At 52.5% G+C, this 18,702-nt stretch overlaps 7 protein-coding genes across 7 annotated transcripts; 5 read left to right on the top strand and 2 right to left on the bottom strand.

Moving 5' to 3' along the window:
- Positions 1-104: 104 nt before the first annotated feature.
- On the bottom strand, positions 105-3,763 carry Z517_00463 (uncharacterized protein; the record flags this gene model as incomplete). Its single annotated transcript, XM_013433429.1, has 2 exons — positions 105-3,550; positions 3,604-3,763. 2 exons carry the CDS (start codon positions 3,761-3,763, stop codon positions 105-107), a joined length of 3,606 nt encoding a protein of 1,201 aa, XP_013288883.1.
- Positions 3,764-4,161: 398 nt separating this feature from the next.
- On the top strand, positions 4,162-6,452 carry Z517_00462 (uncharacterized protein; the record flags this gene model as incomplete). Its single annotated transcript, XM_013433428.1, has 3 exons — positions 4,162-4,294; positions 4,344-4,511; positions 4,561-6,452. The coding sequence occupies 3 exons, from the start codon at positions 4,162-4,164 to the stop codon at positions 6,450-6,452; spliced, it is 2,193 nt and encodes a 730-aa protein (XP_013288882.1).
- Positions 6,453-8,298: 1,846 nt separating this feature from the next.
- Z517_00461 (uncharacterized protein) lies at positions 8,299-9,105 on the top strand (the record flags this gene model as incomplete). Its single annotated transcript, XM_013433427.1, has 2 exons — positions 8,299-8,556; positions 8,608-9,105. 2 exons carry the CDS (start codon positions 8,299-8,301, stop codon positions 9,103-9,105), a joined length of 756 nt encoding a protein of 251 aa, XP_013288881.1.
- Positions 9,106-10,888: 1,783 nt separating this feature from the next.
- On the top strand, positions 10,889-11,572 carry Z517_00460 (uncharacterized protein; the record flags this gene model as incomplete). The annotated part of the gene is made up of 1 exon (XM_013433426.1): positions 10,889-11,572. The coding sequence occupies one exon, from the start codon at positions 10,889-10,891 to the stop codon at positions 11,570-11,572; it is 684 nt and encodes a 227-aa protein (XP_013288880.1).
- A 1,350-nt stretch (positions 11,573-12,922) lies between these two features.
- Z517_00459 (uncharacterized protein) lies at positions 12,923-14,527 on the top strand (the record flags this gene model as incomplete). The annotated part of the gene is made up of 4 exons (XM_013433425.1): positions 12,923-13,392; positions 13,450-13,835; positions 13,894-14,367; positions 14,421-14,527. The coding sequence occupies 4 exons, from the start codon at positions 12,923-12,925 to the stop codon at positions 14,525-14,527; spliced, it is 1,437 nt and encodes a 478-aa protein (XP_013288879.1).
- A 1,015-nt stretch (positions 14,528-15,542) lies between these two features.
- Positions 15,543-16,987, top strand: Z517_00458 (uncharacterized protein; the record flags this gene model as incomplete). The annotated part of the gene is made up of 2 exons (XM_013433424.1): positions 15,543-16,016; positions 16,163-16,987. The coding sequence occupies 2 exons, from the start codon at positions 15,543-15,545 to the stop codon at positions 16,985-16,987; spliced, it is 1,299 nt and encodes a 432-aa protein (XP_013288878.1).
- Positions 16,988-17,148: 161 nt separating this feature from the next.
- Positions 17,149-18,357, bottom strand: Z517_00457 (uncharacterized protein; the record flags this gene model as incomplete). Its single annotated transcript, XM_013433423.1, has 1 exon — positions 17,149-18,357. The coding sequence occupies one exon, from the start codon at positions 18,355-18,357 to the stop codon at positions 17,149-17,151; it is 1,209 nt and encodes a 402-aa protein (XP_013288877.1).
- Positions 18,358-18,702: the final 345 nt, after the last annotated feature.

Below are 18,702 nucleotides of genomic sequence, written 5' to 3'. Positions count from 1 at the left end.
TATCTTGGACGAGATCATTGTTCCAGGATCAAGCCTAACGCATTCTGTCTTGTGAATGAGGGTGTCGACGAACTACCTATTATCTACATGTCCAACACCCTCCATCAAGTCCCCCCGACATCGACCTCTCGTGGTTCTTCAAACCCTCCTTGGTCCCGTGTAGCTCCTTCATTTGTAGTCTCGAATTTCGGGCCAATCTTCTCACAGAGCTCCACCAAGTCGACCTGCCCTATAAGGTTCTGAGCCGCACTCAAAGCCTTCATAATCACAAGCTGGTTCCTCTCAGTTGTGGCGGAGCGGAAACTCCTCACTAAGAATTCACTCAGCATCTCCACGGTCCAATCATCAGGAATATCTCTGAGGATTTGCAGAGGGTCAAAAAAGGTGGCGAATTTCCCGAGAAGATAGGACGTGCGTTCAAGGCGTTCCTCAACGTCGTGAATGGAGAGAAATTCGTGGAAAAGGAAAGTGAAAAGTTCGATCTGGCTCGTTCTGGATGGTAAGCTGGCTGGATCAATGGGAAAGGAGGAGGAGAGGGGTGAAGGACGGCCAAAGTAGCAGTATCGTGTGGCTGTATCATAATCACCCAACCCATGTGTCAGAAGGCGAAGGGCTTCTTTGTGACGGCCTTGACGGGCATCGAGGATCACAGATTCCGAAACGAGATAGGAGGAGAAGGGTGCCATGCGCTCGAGGACCATGGAGACCGAGTAAGTCAGATCCTTTCCAGCGTCGCTGGTGCCTGTGGATGCGTATGCGCCACTCCCTAGAAGTTGGAGGAGACGGAGACGTGATTGCCACCATGGCTCTGGAGGGGCGTTTTGATGAATGAAGTCAAGATAGGTCGGCTTGGGCGACTCAAGAGCTCGATAGGTCGAATAGCTTTCTGCTAGCGACGTGCGAGCGGATTCTGACTTTTCCAGGACAGTCAGAACTGTGTCGAGGTAATAGCCGATGAGGTCGTCGGCGTACTGTCCGAGATTTTTGCCAAACACAAGATATTCCAGGTATTGCTGGACCGCTCCCGGTGCTTGGTCTTTGAGAAGTTGAACTACCTCTTGAGGGCTGAACTTCACCCGTGCAGCGTCGTCTGTGAAAACTTGGACGGCGAGCTCCGGATTTCGCTGTGCGAGCAACAGAGTATAACTCTGAACCAGTTCGATATCTCGAATGACCGTCAAGTAGCGGCGTAGTTGGACCTCCACATAGCCAATATTCGAACCATAGTCCACATCCCTCTCTCCATCGATGATCCGTTTCCAAGTCGCCAGGACATCTTGAGCTTGTTTCCTACTTTGATAGAGCCGGCTCAGAATATAGAGTCTATTGTACCGTTCCAGTAGCAATGTCGCACGCTCAAAGTCGCCCTTCCACTGATCGACAACATTATTCAATTTGGCTCGCACTGATCTCTGGGCAGGACTGTCTGTGGCCAATGCTTGGTCCAAATAGAGCAAGACATGGAGCAACGACGCATCAACAGAATCAAATACGTGTTTGTCATCTGCAATGCTTCCATAGCCGCGCTTCTCTTGCCACAGCATCAAGAAGTGTCTCATCATCATCCAAAATTCGGTCGGGGCATCCTCAAAATTAGAGATTGGCGATCGATGATCTTGCAAGAGATCTGCCATACCTTGATGGAGCCAGATGCCTTCTGGCCCGTACAAGACCTCCGACGAGAGTGGAGGTAGAAGGAGGAGCACGATGCGCGGATCTAGCCCACCATCATGCAATGCGTTCTCGACAGCTCGGAATATGTCCTGAAGGGTTGAGGCACCTGAAAGCTGTGTCTCCAGATACAAAAACAAAATCAAGCTGGCTTTCTGTCTGATGTAGTTCAGGGTGAGGAACTCCGTCTCATCCTTCGGTTCGCGACCGTGAATACTAGCCAAGAACCCGAATATTTGACCAGGAGTCACATTAGCAGGTTGGCTGTCAATCATATACTGCATCAAGCGATGTTCGAGTTGCGAGATCAAGGGATTTTGTAAGATCATGAGAAGATCTTTACCGTGCCAAACCAAATTTCTCGTGAAAGCGCGTCCGAGGCGACCAGCAAGCATTTCTTCTTCAATAGCACGCTTCTTTACGAGCTCGTTCGACGGCTCGACAGGAGTACTCAAGGATTGATTCTCAAACAGAGCGCGCTCTTGCTCCACCTGTTCCACAGCAGACTTTGTCCTTGGATCACTCTCAGCTTGAGCGATCTCTCGTTGTCTCAAAGACTTGATGGGAAGTGGTACTAGTTGCAACAATTGTCCCGGGGCTTTGAAGAAATGGCTATGCGTGCTCAGCGTGTGGTGCAAGCCGGCGGGAGCATTCTCAAATCCACTTGATGGCAAACCAACGCAGGTGCGAGGGTGCGCGAGCTCGGATGCATTCTCGATCAGCTGGATTTCCAATTTTCTCTCTGTTACGCCTTCTTGAACACTTCGCAGAAGAGCGAAGATGATTTTACCTTCATCTTCCGAGCGTGGGGCGCCTTCGTTTTCTGGCACGGCGAAGTTGTCCACAAGCAGATCCTCAGGGTAACTTTCGAAGTCAATTGTCCCTCGAACAACGTCACCATCCAGGTTCACAAACATACCAACTCCGGGCTCAGATTCCATCGTGCCCGTAGTTAACATGAACTCCGTCGGAAAGGGAGAGAGGATATGCGGTTTGAGACGCTTGGTAGAATGTTTGCTACTGATGCCAGCGGATGATTTGGCGGGAAGTGCCTCGGTTGACGCACGGGGGCGCGCTCTCGGACGTCCACTCCCATCTGCACCTCCGACGGTGGTCGAGAGGTTAGTAGGTGATGACGAGGGTTGGGCTGAGCCAGCGGATGCCGTATCTGGAGGCATTAGATGAGAAGACTCTTGGCGTCCGTGGGAACCGTCCTCTGGCGAGCCGATCAGATTCCCCATGCTTGTGCTTCGAGCATGACCAGCTGCTTCTGCAGGTGGAGGAGACTGTGCTGGAGCACGCCCATCGTTTTCGGCCAGCATATCATCAACGGTAGGCTGTGATGAGATGGGAAACAGGGGAATCTTCTGCTGGTGTTCTACCTCCAGGAGCGCATAACTCGTGTCATCAGCCACGCATGCAATCGTTTCTCTTCTGCTCGATTTCAAACAGCCGGGGTATTCGATGTTATTTTTGATTGCCCGCAGCCTCTCCCCCACCCTGACCAAGATGATTCTTCGCGAGTTTGCAATCATCACCACAGGCCCCTCCGGGTTCTCTTTGTCTTCATTCTCGTCAATGCCACCAATCCACTGGACGCCAGTGGGTTCCCTGTTAGGAAATGCCGGACTGAATTCTGGGAGTGAGTAGAACGAGACGACGCCATTGCATAATACGCAGGCTTTTAGAGGACCTGGTAGAACCAGGATCTGCTGGATGCCTGGTGCATTCGGAGACTCGGCCGATGCGGCGTGGCCGCTGGGTTGAAGTCGCGAGGCAAGAATGAAGGTTGTAGGTGCATTGTCGTTGTCCTGATCAGAAGGGATCGAGACCAAATGTAAGATCTCGGCCGCAGAGGTTCCGACATATAGATTGTTGTCTGGTGCATCGTAAGACGAATGCGGGAAACGCAGGATAAACAGTCTCACCTACTCCAATATTCTACACACGTAATTGACACCTTTGCATCACCGTCATCTGCCGCCAGTGGAATGTCCTCGAGAACAGCACGAAGGACATACGGGCCTGGTTCAGGCGCCGCCAGTCTCTGCCGCTTTGCAGGTCGCTGGCCATCTTGGTCGGGTCCATCCATAGGGAGAAGCGGCCTTCAGTGACGCCGAGCGAGAAGATCCATGGATGCGAGTAGTCCAGCAAGCTTCTCTCAAGAGAACATTAAAGTGCTGTCCTCGTTGTACTCGATAGTATGTATTGCGGTTGATGACGGCAAGCGGAGCATTGTAGTGGTCAAAACGCACTACTGCGGGAGATTCGATTTCGGGGCGCAGTCTTGGGTCCAACTCCAACGCCCGTTGCTCGGTCCCGTTGTCAATACAGTTGACGCGTTCAACGTTAATTCGAAGGCTTCTCAAGGCTCATCTCACTCTGTTGCTCTACAAACAGGATTCTGCAAATGCATTAATGCTGATGGAGCCTCCGAGTTGGCGGCACTTCAAAAGGGAGGATCTGTGAACCCTGCCCCCTATTGACGAGATGGACGCAATGGTGGTATCAGAGGTCAATGCCCCTCGGGCGGAAGACGATGAGCCTCGTCCTGAATCTTTTCTGGAGAGGCCACCGGTTGAAGCAGAAAACAAGTTTCAAAAGGCAATCGCCGCATGGCGCAGTGAGTTCATGTTCACACCCTTTATTCTCACTGCTGGCTAATTTATCAGACATCGACCTTTCCTCGTTGATGCCCCAGTTAGATTCTACAGCCTCCGAGATTGTCGCTCAGCAGAGAGACGCCTTGCTCGAACGAAAGGAACTCGCTCAGAAGACGAAAGACTTTCGGAAATTGGAAGATGCAGCAAAGTTGACTGAATACAAGACACTCTTGAAATGTTGGTGTACCCTCCCCCGGAGCATTAGGCGGAAGTTGACTTCTTGCAGCGTATCAAACTTTCATTGACCTGATTACTGGCCATGGCAAGACTTCCTCGTCCGCCTTCCTCCAATTATACCAATCTTTGTCCGAGGCTCCGGATCCCTTTCCTCTTCTCGAAGCCTCTGTCGATTCCCTGGTCGCGTCTGAGGATACGGTGCCCAAGCTCACTATTGAGAACCAGCAGCTTCTCTCTAGAGTTAGCAAATTGACCGCTCAGCTGGAGGAAACAGAACGAAAACTGCAAGACGAAAGCAAAGCTAGAAAAGATGCTGAGGCTGGAACTAGTGCTCTGGTTCAGGAGGTTGAAGTCAAATGGGCAAATGTCTTGGAGGAAAAGCAGAACAACTGGGCAGCAAAAGAGCGTTCTCTGGAAGAAAAGGTCGAGAACCAGGACAGGCTACTCAAAGAATTGAAAGCCAGCTACGAAGTGTCTCAAAGACTTCAAGATGGGTCGGCCGAAGCAGCCTCGTCTAAGGCTGCCGCTGCAGAGCTGGAGATGATGACCTACGAACTGGAGAAGACAACTGCCCGTCTGGCGGAGATCGAAGCGAGGAACGAACAGCTTCGAGTCGACCTTGCTAAGGCCACTTCGCAGAGCGTTGAAAATCACAACGTCGAAGACGATCCTTCCTTTCTACGCTTGCAGTCCGAAAACTCTTCTCTTCTTCGGAAAATTGAGTCCGCAAGGTTCGAGAGAGAAACGGAGAAGAGAGATTGGGACAACAAGCTACGTCAAGTCGATAGACAGCGGTCCCAACTCGCAAGTGAGAACGAGGAGCTTCGTACCAAGGTCAGTAAATGGTCTGATTATGAAGATCTGAAAAGGGAGTTAGATACCCTACGGTCAATTGAATTGTCAATTGGCGACGACGAAGATGGGGGGGAAGCTCCCATTGACCGGGAAGCTGAGACGAAGCAATCCTTGGAGCAGCTGCTACTTGCGCGCAACAAGAAACTGACGAATGAAATGACGCTGCTGCGAGTATCACACCAAGACCTTCAACGTCAGCTTGAAGAGCTCCAAGAAGAGCTGTCGAGGACCAATGCCGAGTTAGAGAAGTCCCAGAAGCTTTCTTCAACCCTGGAGAACGACCTCATGCGTGTGCAGGAGGAGGCTGCAAATGCACTTCCCTCTTCCGGGATGTCTGTCGCTGGAACCTACGTGTCTCGGCATCCCATGGGTTCTTTACGACGAGGAAGGGCATCATCGCCAACATCTTCCATTATTTCTGGCTATGATATGCAGCCGAGAACAAACACATTTGAGACACTACGAGGAGGAGAACCAGTTGGTGGGGGCGCTGGCATTTTGCCGATGATCCAGGCTCAAAGAGATCGATTCAAGCAGAAGAACCAGCAACTTGAAGAAGAGCTATCCAAGACTTATGCAACAGTAACTTCCTTGCGTCAAGAAGTTGCCTCGCTTCAGAAGGATAACTTGAACTTGTACGAAAAAACACGATATATCTCAGCGTACAATCGGGGCCCAACGACATCTTCATCCTTTTCTGGACCACCGGGACACACGGCGGTTCATGTGGATGACAGCACGACCGGTCGATGGAAGTCACAATACGAGGCTAATATTTCTCCTTTTGCCGCGTTTCGTGGCCGGGAAGCTACACGTGCTTACAAACGCATGAGCTTCCCTGAAAGGATCATATTTTCCTTAACGAGGGTCGTTCTCGCTACCAGGACTTCGCGCAATGTCTTTGCCGGCTATTGTCTTGCTCTTCACATGCTGGTGTTCGTGATGCTCTACTGGATGGGCACCATGGATGTTGATCGGAACGTTGTCCATCTGGGCGAAGCAGCAGCAGCGGCTGCGGTTGGCGGCGCAGGGCTTCCTTCACCTGAGTTCCACGACCCAGATTGGCATCAGCAGGAATTTGGATAGCTTCTGGTATGTAAAGCTGCATCGCCAGGAGTGCTTACTTGTTGCTGCGGTGGACATCTCATAGTCTACGGCTTCATTTTGCGTCATACAGAGAATCCTCTTGCACCTCACATGTCCTTCTCTTTCTACCGACTCACCGTCATCATCAAAGACGAGCTCTCTGCAAGGGCCCACGCGGCTTTATTACGCGTTTTCCTTGAAAAGAATTTTGAAGGCCACGGACGGACTCCATGGCTATCCGGCATTATTTACCAACACAGAGTGACAACAAATTCGAATCCTCCAAACCTAAATGCGTACGTTCCGGTCATGTGGGCAGGCGACCATCGCGGAAGTGGTAGACGCCGACCATTGTGTATACGGAATCCGACAGAGTGAGCACTAAACAACAGGGAGAAGACAACCCGCGGATGTTAGATGGACTTGCTACAATTTCTACAAGTAGTCCGACCAAGTGTCCTGCTTCGTAAGCGTTTGTGGAAAAGGCTCAAAAGAGGCGAAGTCGATGCTTACGTGAATGGTCCATTTGCCATTGTCGCAGTTAGCGCAGACGAGACGGAACGTGGCCTACGCACGCAGCTCCTTTGCAAGCGATGTTTCGTCCCCTGGCTACTGTCTGTACAAAATCTTCAGAAACTATTCTGGCAGCTGGCTCCCGTCGTCAGCTGAACGAAATACTCACGGGTCCCAAAAGAGCTGTCTTGCGCTCCGCCGGCATTCCTTTCGGAATTACGACGCGAAACCAAGACCTGCGTGCGCATAATGCCCAGCCTTGGTAGTGATACGCAATTAGGTCCGACGGTATGTTTCTGTACTTAGCACCGAAGAACATCATCCGAACTAGGAGAGACATGTGTCTGCCTGGTCACCAGTACGCCCGAGTGGTACCCGAAGACAAGGTCCCAGTCTTGCTGATGGAAGCGCCTTCGAAGTCTTGTATCTTCTGTCAAAGCTGCCTGTGCAGGTTTATAAGTCCTAAGACAAGCGCCGAGCAAGATTCGGTTGGATACCCGTGTCTTAAAACCTGAAACGCATCCCGAACTGAAGAAAGGCATTTCTCTGGGCGCGGACTAAGGCAAAAGAACGACTCGGGGAGCGATTTCGACAAGGCGTACCCGCTTTGTGCGCTACATCTGCACGTCATACACGAACTGATCTGAGATTGGCCCTTTGAGATGGTGGGCTGGCGGCTGGCCGGCTGGCCGGCGGCAAGGAAATAACCAGACGAACGTCCTAGCACGCCTGAGCAAGCCGAGAGGTCAGCAAGAGGCTTGCCATTCGGAGGCCAACAACGCAGCCACCCGACCAGCATCCCGAATACCCTACTCGCCGACCAGGGCCCTCTAGATGTCCAGGCTAACCCAGATGGCGCAAGACGGTCCAAATTCCAAGGTGTTTGCTGCCGCAGGGCGCCAATTACCCCGTCTATTATTACATCCGAACCCTCGTCGATCAGACACGCAGCCGACAAATCTCCCTTGCCGCTTCTCGCAGCACTCATGCGGCCAAGATGGCTCCACCGTGGCTGGCGAGCCAATTACAATGACAAAGCCCTCAAGATAGAAACACCGCCTTCGTCGTGGGAGATCCACTATCAGAATAGCAACCATCCTATCCGTGGCCGGTATACCAGTCCACTTGACAAGTTGATATAATGCGGCGGCTGGTCTCGACGATGGCCTCTGGTTTCTTTCAGTCCTCATATACAGTCTTTGCTCTCGTTCTCAACAGCTCATTCCAACAATTCACTAGTCAGTGTGAATCTTTCCTTGCAGTCCAAAAAAGAATCTGCGGGCCAGACAGTTTCCTTCATTAATACCCATTTTACCACTTTCTTTTTTCCAAGATGAAGTACACAATGCTTCTCGCCTCGTTGGCGCCTACACTGATGGCTGCACCACTTACTCGAGATGCCTTCGAATGGACGCCGACATTAGCTGGTTACTTTGACGTCGTCTTCCAATATATGCAGCAGGCTAAAACGCCTGGCTCTCCCTCGCCGACGTGTGATGTGTCGAAAGCTGCCATGCCGATCGCACCCACACCACTCCCCAGCCCGTCAGGATTGGTCCTTGAACATGTTGCTATCGGTAGAGGTGTGCAGGTATGTGGTTTTCTTCAATCCTGGTCGCGGGTGTATACTGACATTTGACAGAACTATACGTGTGCCAATGCCACAGCCACTCCTGCCGCAGTCGGGGCCGTTGCAAGATTCTACAATGCCTCGTGTGTGGCGGCTGATTATCCGGATCTCCTGGCCCTCATCCCCAACCTGGCCTTACAATACCCTCTGCCCTCCGACCCTTCTGCTCCCCTTTCACCCTCGGACCTTCAGCTTTCATCTCACCACTTCTTCTCCAATACCACCACTCCGGTCTTTGCTTTTGACGTCCCCGAGTCTCCAGAACTTGGCACCGTCTTTGCACAGAAGGAGCACTCTTCCGATGCCCCAGCCAATGCTGTGGCTGGCGTCAGCGGTACTGGCAATGGCGCGGTTCCCTGGCTTTACCTGACATCTCGATCCACCACTGAAGGCGACATCAAGGCTGTCTACCGTTTGGACACCGCTGGTGGACAGCCACCTGCGACATGTGCAGACATGCCTGCAGCTTTCAGCGTGGAGTACTCGGCAACCTACTGGTTCTACAAATAGTCAATTATGATGCTATTGAAGACCTTGTTTTCGCATCGCGCGGCGTTGGGGTTACAATGGATTTGTGGGATTTACTTGAGATTCTTGCTCCGGCCATGAATGGCCGGATGCTAGGCGGTCTGCGTGGGTAATGAGATTTTCCGAAGTGGTCAGGGACTTCATATTATTACAATATATACCCCTAGATATATCTGAGAAAATAACAACACTTTCCAATTGGCCTTTTCGTCAAAAGCTGCGCTTTGGCCTTTCCTAGGCATCGAGATGTAAAGCGGGATAAGGATAAAGGTTTTTCCGTGATTGATCTGAAACTCACCCTGCGCCTCTCGCAAAGCCACAGCGAAGCCACCACCATCTTGTCTTCCTCCCATCTCTCCGCCGACAACAACATTCATCACCTGCTATTGTTGCTGACTTTCGCTCTCATCAGGTAGTTGGCCTCATTTTGTGACGAGTCTCCATGTATGATTTGGACCCATGTTTGAGCGGACTCTGCCACCTTATGCATCCGGAAATGCCCTCCACCCTGAAAGTTCCCTCGCACTACAATTCCTGGCAGTCATCCCTTGGGCACGTTGAGGACGAGGAATCGGAAGGTCAACCAATGCATCTAAACTGTTCAACATTGGGCTTGCCCCCTAACTGTCCCCCGAACCCTCAGCAGACCTGCCTTCTCTAATTTTGCTGAGTTGGCACAGACTTTGCTTCGAGTTTGGTTGAAAGTCAATGCATGTGCTCTGTGCTCCACTCACAAGATGCCAATTGGCGCTTCCTTATGGTACAAAATGGCTCGGACAATCTACCAAATGACACGATATCACGTCCAACATTGGTTCAGTCTGCGCATTGACCATGTGGTCACACACGGGGCGAACAGATCTGTAATTCCAGCCACGCAGTCAGCCAGAAAAAGAATGAAGGGCCTGGTGTACATTCATAAGTGCTTGGTCAACCAAGGTCTTCCCGCCCAATGCAAAACAGTGATGTCCACTCGCTCTTCAAGTCTACAAGCACCTTCATGCTCCATCCCGGATAGGAGAAACAGGCTGCTCTCCAGATACCCTGCCAGTGTCCCACCGTGTCAAGATTTGAAGGTTAGCGCGTTTTCTTCTTCGGTTTTCCCCAGGCAAACCATGGGCCACTATACGCCTAGCCACGTGCGATTTTCTGTGCCGGAAGGCGACTCCGAATGCGCTCAAATCTGTATGCTGCTTTCCTGGATCAGTCTTCGCGAGTTCCCAACAACCGTGATCCAAGGCTGGACCATTCAATCGAAAGTCTGGGTCAGAGAATGCAACCAATGATTGTTTGATTGAGCTGGATGAGGAAGATGGTACGTTTCCCCCTGTTCTCAATCAAAACATTCACCAAAGCCGGTGAGCTGTCGCGCGCATGGGATGCCTTCAGAGAAACTTCCCACTACTTTTACCTTTCCCATCAATATCGTCCCGGTGTACACGTTTCTGAAACATCTCTGTGGCCTCCACACGCCGAGTATAAATCCCAAGATGCCGTCCCTTGCCTGTCTCTACAGTTTGAAGGCTCGAACCGACAATAACCACACGACACACTCTCCAGCTCGTAACGTACTACGCAGCTCAATCAGCCTGCTCTCGCTCTTAGAGCAGCAAATACAGCAACGGACACATTCTCTACAGATCCGGATGCACCAACAGTCCCACATAGCTCGACACACCACTCATTTCGGACAAACCGTTCGAATACATCCTCAATCTTATCGTGATAATCAGCTATCTACACAAATATCTCAGATCTCTGCAATATGGCTATCGTCAATCCAGAATATGGCAAGATCTATGGCCGATATAAACAAGCTACAGACAATGTTCTGTCGTGGATCAGGGCTCTCTACAACCGGCCGAGCACAATTCCCCTGAACAAGCATCTCCAATTGGCAGTTTCGGCCGTTCAAGACGGCATCCAAATGCCCGAGAACATACTCGAAAACCTTCAGACCGCCATCAACCTGCGAAGGCAGACAGCCGAGCTCCACAAGCACACCGGAACCTCAGATCACGGACACGACTATATGATCACAGTTCTTCGAACCATCTCAACCATTTTCGCCCCTTCGAGACCAGCAACTCCGGAACCGGCTTCAGCATGTGTTGCAATCCCAGCACCCTCTCCTTTCTGGCAAGGGCACTTGACACCTCGACCTTTTACTCCTCCTCCTCCTCCTCCTCCGGGGTACTTCCCGCCAGTTCCTTTTCAGCAGGAATGGTGTCCTCCCGCATTTTGTGCATATAATCAGATCTATCAGAATCAGCAACCACCCCACGGAGCCTATTATTCGCCACCTCGCTCTCCTCCACCACCGCCTGGCTTGTATTCGATGTGGCAGCTACCTCAACCTCAATACTCTTACATCGGCCCAACCACAACTACGAGCACTCACGGCATCGATTTGCAGGATTCTATGTTTGAAAGCGCCCCGGGTTATTGAATCAATATTTGCGACAAATCATCATCACCAATCCAAATCAATCAGCAACAATTCCAACCATCTTCAAGTATATGTCTATGGATAGTATCGAATGTGCAACGAATCCCAGCAATATATTTTCAGCTGCAACAATACAAAGCCGGCATAATTTACAAGCCAAAAGTCCTGCAATACCAACAATGAGAAAATCAGCACTACATACACTCATTCACTCATTACAACAACAATATCCAATCGATGACAGCCATCGCTGCTGCACCACTTACGTCAAACATTCAAAGACAAAAGGCACAACCATCCAATATCCTAGCGTCATTATGAATCTCCTGAATGAACAAGTTGATGTACGAGTCTTTGCCAAACCCTCATTCCTGTACTTACTAACCCGTCCCAGTCCACCCTGCAAACACTTCAATCGGCGCCACACGTGAACTTGCCAGTCGTCGAGGAGAGGGAGGGGCCCATTTCAAAAATGCTGCCCGTCAGCATCAGCATCAACCGCCTACAAGTCCTCGTGTGGCTTGGATGATCAAATTTCTCGGATTTGAATCCGCCCATTTGTCTAGAGAGGGCATTAAAGGACTTTGAAAACAAGCCCTGCGGGTTTGATGATGGTGGATTCACAAGTCCCACGCAATAAGGTATAAAATCGGTCCTGCGGGACTTTGGAAAGAGGAGGGCGCCTTGCAATAGAGAGGCACCTTCTCGCGGTGCAGGGTGTGAGTAGCGGGCTCCTAGCTCCGCTTGAGACTGTGAAACCAAGACCTCTCTTGATGTCCCGTTCACATGTCCGGAGACCAACATTACAACGCGGAAGCAGAATGCGACGTGCGTCTGTCCAAAAAGGCGTTGTTCTGATACGGACCTCGCCAGTAAGTTTGCGCAGACAGCATCTTGCCTACTGTTGGTTCTAATAAATGGCTTGTAAGAAACCCCACAACTTGGTCGCCGGACCTCAAAGGTGAGAGAGATACAAATAATCCTAGACGGCCGAACGCTGCCATGTTCGGCTGAAGACCAGAGGCCCGCACAGCACTCTGCCAACACTCAATGAAACGCTTACAAGGATGTTGATCTGTCCCAGTGCAATGAACAACAAGGTTAGGCCACCAACGTCGAAAGAATGACTTACTTTTAGGTATCGTTGGCGAAGACAATTCACACTACACTGCCATGTGGGCAACTGAGCGCCTAGCTGACGTCGGAAACTGAGGGTTAGGCCTTGGTGGCCTGGTAACCTGATCCATGTGACTTCAGGTCGCACACTCTGAAGGTATTTAATACTTCGTTGTCCGTTCAATCGTGGCGGTCAAGACTATAGGACGAAAATTTTCCCTCTCAATCTTACCAATGTATGTCCAGAGATCGCCTTCCGGGGCTACCGTGGTGCCTAATGTTATTGGAGGCAAGGTCGTGTCTCTGCCCGAAACTCAGAACTTCCCTGTCATTCAAGGTTCAACTGGGGACACGATCCATTACGCCCAGAGCGCAACCGTCGACGTCGGAGTTCATGCCGTCGAGACTGCTGCTGAGGTCTTTAAAACGTGGAGGAAGACTCCACTCTCGCAACGGCGGGCAATATTGAACAAAGCGGCTGACATCTTGGAGACTAAGGTCGACGAGTTGGCCAAACGAGAGATTCCAGAGACTAGTTGTGATGCGCACTGGCCAGGTTTTGAGGTGATCTTTGCGTCAAAATTTGTGAGAGAGACCTCTGCCAATGTCTCGACCGTGTGCGGGAGCATACCGGACTCTGAGGTTCCAGGAACAACTTCATTGGTGTTTCGAGAGCCCGTTGGTGTCGTTCTGACCATCATACCGTAAGTCGAACCATCCGTTTCTGAGAAGTTGGCATTATCTTACCAGCACGGTGGCAGATGGAATGCTCCAATCATTCTAGCCTTCCGTGGCATCGCTGCTGCTCTCGCAGCAGGCTGCACAGTGGTCTTCAAAGCCTCCGAACTGTGCCCGTGGACTCACCAACTGGTTCTTGAAGTCTTCGCGGAAGCAGGACTTCCAGCCGGGGCACTGAACAAGATTCAATGCTCCCGTTCTGAAGGTCCTGCTGTCACCGAAGCCATCATCAGCCATCCGGCTCTGAGAAAGGTCGAATTCATCGGCAGTGCCGCAGTCGGACGAATTATAGGCACCGTGGCAGCCAAGCATCTGAAGCCTGTCTTGATGGAGTTAGGAGATCAAAGCCCTGTGCTTGTCCTGGAGGACGCAGATTTGCAAACCGCTGCAGAGAATTGTGTTCGAGCTAGTAGGTCCTTATCTCCCATCCCGACTGTGAGAATGATACATGTCTCACGGTATTCCAGCCTTTGCCCATCACGGTCAGATCTGTTTCGGTACTGAGCGAATCATTGTCCATGAGAAAGTGGCCCAGGACTTCTCCCGGGTACTTGTCGAAGCCACAAAAGCTCTGCCCTCGGCTGGCCACGCCATCACGGTAGAAGGGGCAAAACGGTCTCAGGACATCATCGAAGAGGCTGTGGCTGATGGTGCCAAGTTCCTCGTCGGCAGCGCCCAGTTAACGGGCCGAACGTCTCTCGAGCCTTCTATCTTGATGGATGTGAACCCAAAATCTCGGCTCTCGCGCGAAGAGTCGTTCGCTCCGTCTGCGAGTTTGTATGTGGTCAACAGTGACGAGGAAGCCTTGGCCCTGGCGAATGACACCCCGTACGGTCTATCTGCATCGGTCTTTACGAGAAACCATGCCAAAGGACTGGCTCTGGCACGAGACCTAGAGTTTGGACAGGTCCAGATCAACTCGCGCACCATGTCTGTCAACGGTAAAGGATACTTCTCTGCATTTGTTGAGGTTAGTTACTGACAGTCAATGCAGTCGCCGCGCCACAGACGGGATTCAAGGGAAGTGGATGGGGAAGCAATGGTGCTGCATATGGGATTGCGGAGTTCCTGTTTAGCAAGCATGTTTCGCTGACTGCGTGATATTGGGTCAGCAACTGGTATACCGAGCACATGAAGCTTGGTGTAGCTTGGCCTTGAAAGGACCTGTTTTGGGGCAAGGCAGATGTGGGGCTTTATTCCATTCAGAGCCTAGCGCGCCCGGCCCGTAGCCATCTCGAGCCTCATACGCCACAGGTACGAATAGAAGCTTGTGCACCGCCACCGGATCTCTTCCGCATTCAGTTACTATGACATCATGCTGCATATCTTTCGTCGCCCGACTTACTGGATGTACTCGGTACGCACATACAATCAAGCAGGGTACAAGGCAGGATTTGGGGGTCGATCATCTGGGCACAACGATGATCGGGCAACCAGATCCAAATCGCTAAGCCATGTGTGCCATGGTATTCTTCGACAATCCTGCAGTTGAGGAAAGGGAGACGTCTTCGTCCCCTTGCTACCCTCTCGTTCAACTACCAAGTCCGCTCTCTCGACGCGTGGCCATTTCCCCCCATTCGTCTTTGGTTTCCGATCACCCCAACACGATCCAGCGTGCTGTTTATGATCGACACTGGGCGCCCCGGGAGTCCGATCCAAGATTTGGGAAACCCTAGACTGGCGAGTCTGGCAGTTTTTTCTTCTGATATATCTACCTTGGGTAGCGAGAGGTTTCCCAGATCTGGATCGCGACTTCCCTCAGACCATCCCAAGGCTGTCAAACAACACGTACGGCGACTGAGTCCCAGCGTCCTTGTCGTTGACGAAATTGAAAAGACAGGACTAAAGCAGCAAACGCGAACATCAATATTACCCTAAACATCATTAAAACTCCCATCCGCGCATTACATCAACCTACCAGCCCGTCACTAGTATTCGTTTTTGGGAAGCCAAGGATAAACGATAATTGAAATACTCTGTCTGCTGGACCTGGAACGGCGTCGAAATATCTAGTATTCTGATATATGCCGAGACTGGAAAGGCCCCTGACCTACCGATACCCTGGGCATCACAGTCAACCAAGCTCCCGTCTGACTGTCAACGGCTCTATATCGCCATGGCTGGAGACGGTGTCGCAAAGACGTGTCTGCGTCTAGAGAGGAAGCACCTAAAGAGGCGTCGACCACGACCACGACAACACCAGCACCAACACTCCCGTCGCACATCCCATACCATATCTCCCCTCTCAGCCGCACTCATCCTCCTCTCCACCATCCCCACCGCCGCCGCCGTCACGATGCTCCCCCTCCGCGTCACCAACAACTGCAAAGAACCCATCTGGCCCGCCATCCTCACGCAGTCCGGCACCGGCCCCGCGAGCTCGGGCTTCCTGCTCGGTTCGGGCGCCACAAAGTCCCAGACCGTCGGGCTCGACTGGAAAGGCCGCGTGTGGGCTCGCACCAATTGCAGTTTTCCCACGACGACGACGGGGTCGACGTCGGCGTTACCGCCTCTGCCGCCTTCGAGTGGGCAGGGAGGCAGTCCCTGCCAGACGGGCGATTGTGGCATGTTCTTGGAGTGTCAGGGTGCAGTGAGTCAATTCTCCTCCTTTTTTTCCCCCCTTTTGGTGGTTCACATCATGTCCTTCCAAGAGTGAGTAGACGAATCAAATTGACATGAGACTCTCTCTGTGCAACGTACGTAGCTGATATTGAACGTTCGCTGAGCCTTGCGCAGGGACAAGCACCAGCTACACTGGCAGAATTCACAATGTCGTCAGACACCAACCAATGCTTCTACGACATCTCGCTGGTCGACGGCTACAACATCCCCATGGGTATCATCTCCTTGCTCAGCGAGACCGACAACGCAAACCTCACCGACATCCCTCCCAACCTGACCAACCCGGTCTGCATTGGCACCTCGTCTCTTCTCGCGCCCGTGGGTGACGCCCCCGATGTCGATTTTGGCACGAACTCGACCTATCCGCTCCCCCTGGACCAGTCTGTGACTTCTTCCTTCGTACAAGACTGGTGTCCCTGGCCACTGCAACTCACGCCGCCCACCAAACCGGGCGACGGCGTCTATCCCTACCCGGACGACAACATCCAGCGGCCCATCTTCAACCCCTGCCTGAGCGCCTGTGCAAAGTGGAACAAAGCTAAGTACTGCTGTACCGGTGACCACGGCACACCGGCAACCTGCTCGCCGAGCCTCTACTCGCAACAGGCCAAGAAGCTGTGTCCCGACGCATACAGCTATGCGTATGACGACCAGACCTCCACCTTCATCATTCCCCAGGGCGGAGGGTTCGAAGTCGTCTTCTGTCCGGCCGGCAGGAGTACCAGGATTCTGGCCACATTCGGAGATCAGTTGAGGCAGCTGGCACAGACGGGACATGCCACGAGGGATATTGTCTCGTTGGCGCAGAATGTCTCCTATATCAAGGCAAAGAGTGCCGCCGTACAGGTCACGGTGCCGAAGCTGAATACTGTGTTGGCTGTCTTGGTGGGATCGTTGCTCGCTTTGGTTGTTGCTGGGGGATTTGGGATTCCGTTGTGATTTGAGAGACCTGGGTGGTGCGTGCGATCCCCGTTTCTGAGCGGGAATTGGGTTCAGACTTTGCCTGGACGGACGACTCTGTCGCCTGTGTTGATACCCTCTGAAACGAACACCGCACGCAGCATTTTGTTATATTAGTCCACACCACCGCTGTCCCGATCTCAGCCCTTGTCGTCCCCTTTGCTATTGTTACTATTGTTCCAACTCCACCCCAGCGTCTCGTAGTCCATCTCGTAGCTTTTGTTCTGCCACCGCAGAGTCGTCACGCCGGGGATGACGGCCGAGCACGACCCGGGCCAGGGGGCGTCCTCGCCCCCATAGAGCACGGCCCACAGGAGCCGCATGTCCCGCGTGGGGAGTTTCTGCATGAGCACCTTCGTGGCGGCGACCTGGATCTGTTTCTTGCGGTCCGGGTCGTCCTGCGCAAACACCAGCGCTTGGTGCTCGCTGAGGTAGCTGTCGTGTTTGACCGGTTGCGCGGTCCAGCGTCCGGGGGGTGTGAGCGTCGAGAGGCGTGGGATGCCTTGTTCGGGCGGGGACGGCTGGGCGGGCGCCGCGGGTTGCGTCTGGCCTTCAGCTTGGGCTGGAGCTGGAGCTGGAGCTTGAGTTTGGGCTTGTTGCGGCTGAGGTTTGGCTGCAGCATGGGCTTGGTTTTGCGATTGCGATTGAGACGGAAGCTCTGGTTGAACCTGGGGTTGGGCTGGACCTTGGACATCTGATCGATTCTGGGCCAGGACCGTCTCCTCGAGCTGCGCCTTGATCACTGCTGAGCTCTTCTTCCCTTTCTCGAGCTTGTTGGCCAAGTCTGCGGGGTTGCGGGTGTGCTCTGCATGCGAAGGAGCCTGTGTTGAAGGCCCAGAGGCTGCGGTACCGTCCTGTTGCGGTATTGACGGCTTGTCCATGTTTTCCAGCGGCTTCTTAGCAATGGGGCCTGAGCTGGAGCTCGTAGACGATGAGGCTTTGCCATTGACGAGGTCCACACCACTCTTGCTTGCGCTGGCATCGGCACCAACAACTGCGCTGTTGCCACTCGCTTCCCCAGAACCTCCTTGTTTTGCCCGGACATTGGGACGCTTCGTGGTGAAGTGGTCCTCCAATGCCCTCCAGATGTCTGACGCGATCTCGACCGGTTCGGCAACCTTCCATGCTTCGCTCCCCGGCACCAAGGTTGACAAGATCAAAGCTTTCGCACGTGCGTTCTTGATCCAAAAGTCGTCGTTGGCGTCCGGCTTCGGGAGGGTCAGAGGGATGTAGGGGGCCGGTTCTTGGACAGCTGGAGAGGGCGCCGATGCGGTCGCCTTTGCCTGACCAGGGGGTTGAGCAGGACCCTTGCCCTTGGAGGCACTGGGCTTGGATTTCTTGTTCGGCATGGTTTGTGAGAGAGACAGAGAGAGAGAGAGAGGGTGTGTTTGTGTGACAAGTTTTTTTTATTTTTATTTTTTGCGGTTCTTCAAGGCAAAGAGGCGGTCTTTGCTTGAATCACCCCAGTGTCCTGGCATAGTTGAAGCCACGGTGACTGACAAAACTATTTACCACAGCGCTGAAAAGGGTGTCTTGTCCATTCAATGTCACACAGCGCGAGCGAAGTTTGGGAGTTTCTTTGAATATGCGGTTACCGGGTTAAATGCTCAGACGAAGTTGTACGGAGTCGCAGGAAAGCATGAAGTGCATATCTCATCTTCAGGATTGACTACCACCACCACCACCACCACCAC

This window comes from Fonsecaea pedrosoi (assembly GCF_000835455.1).
Source record: "Fonsecaea pedrosoi CBS 271.37 unplaced genomic scaffold supercont1.1, whole genome shotgun sequence".
NCBI lineage: Eukaryota > Fungi > Ascomycota > Eurotiomycetes > Chaetothyriales > Herpotrichiellaceae > Fonsecaea > Fonsecaea pedrosoi.
This window is presented reverse-complemented; position numbering and strand designations above follow the sequence as displayed.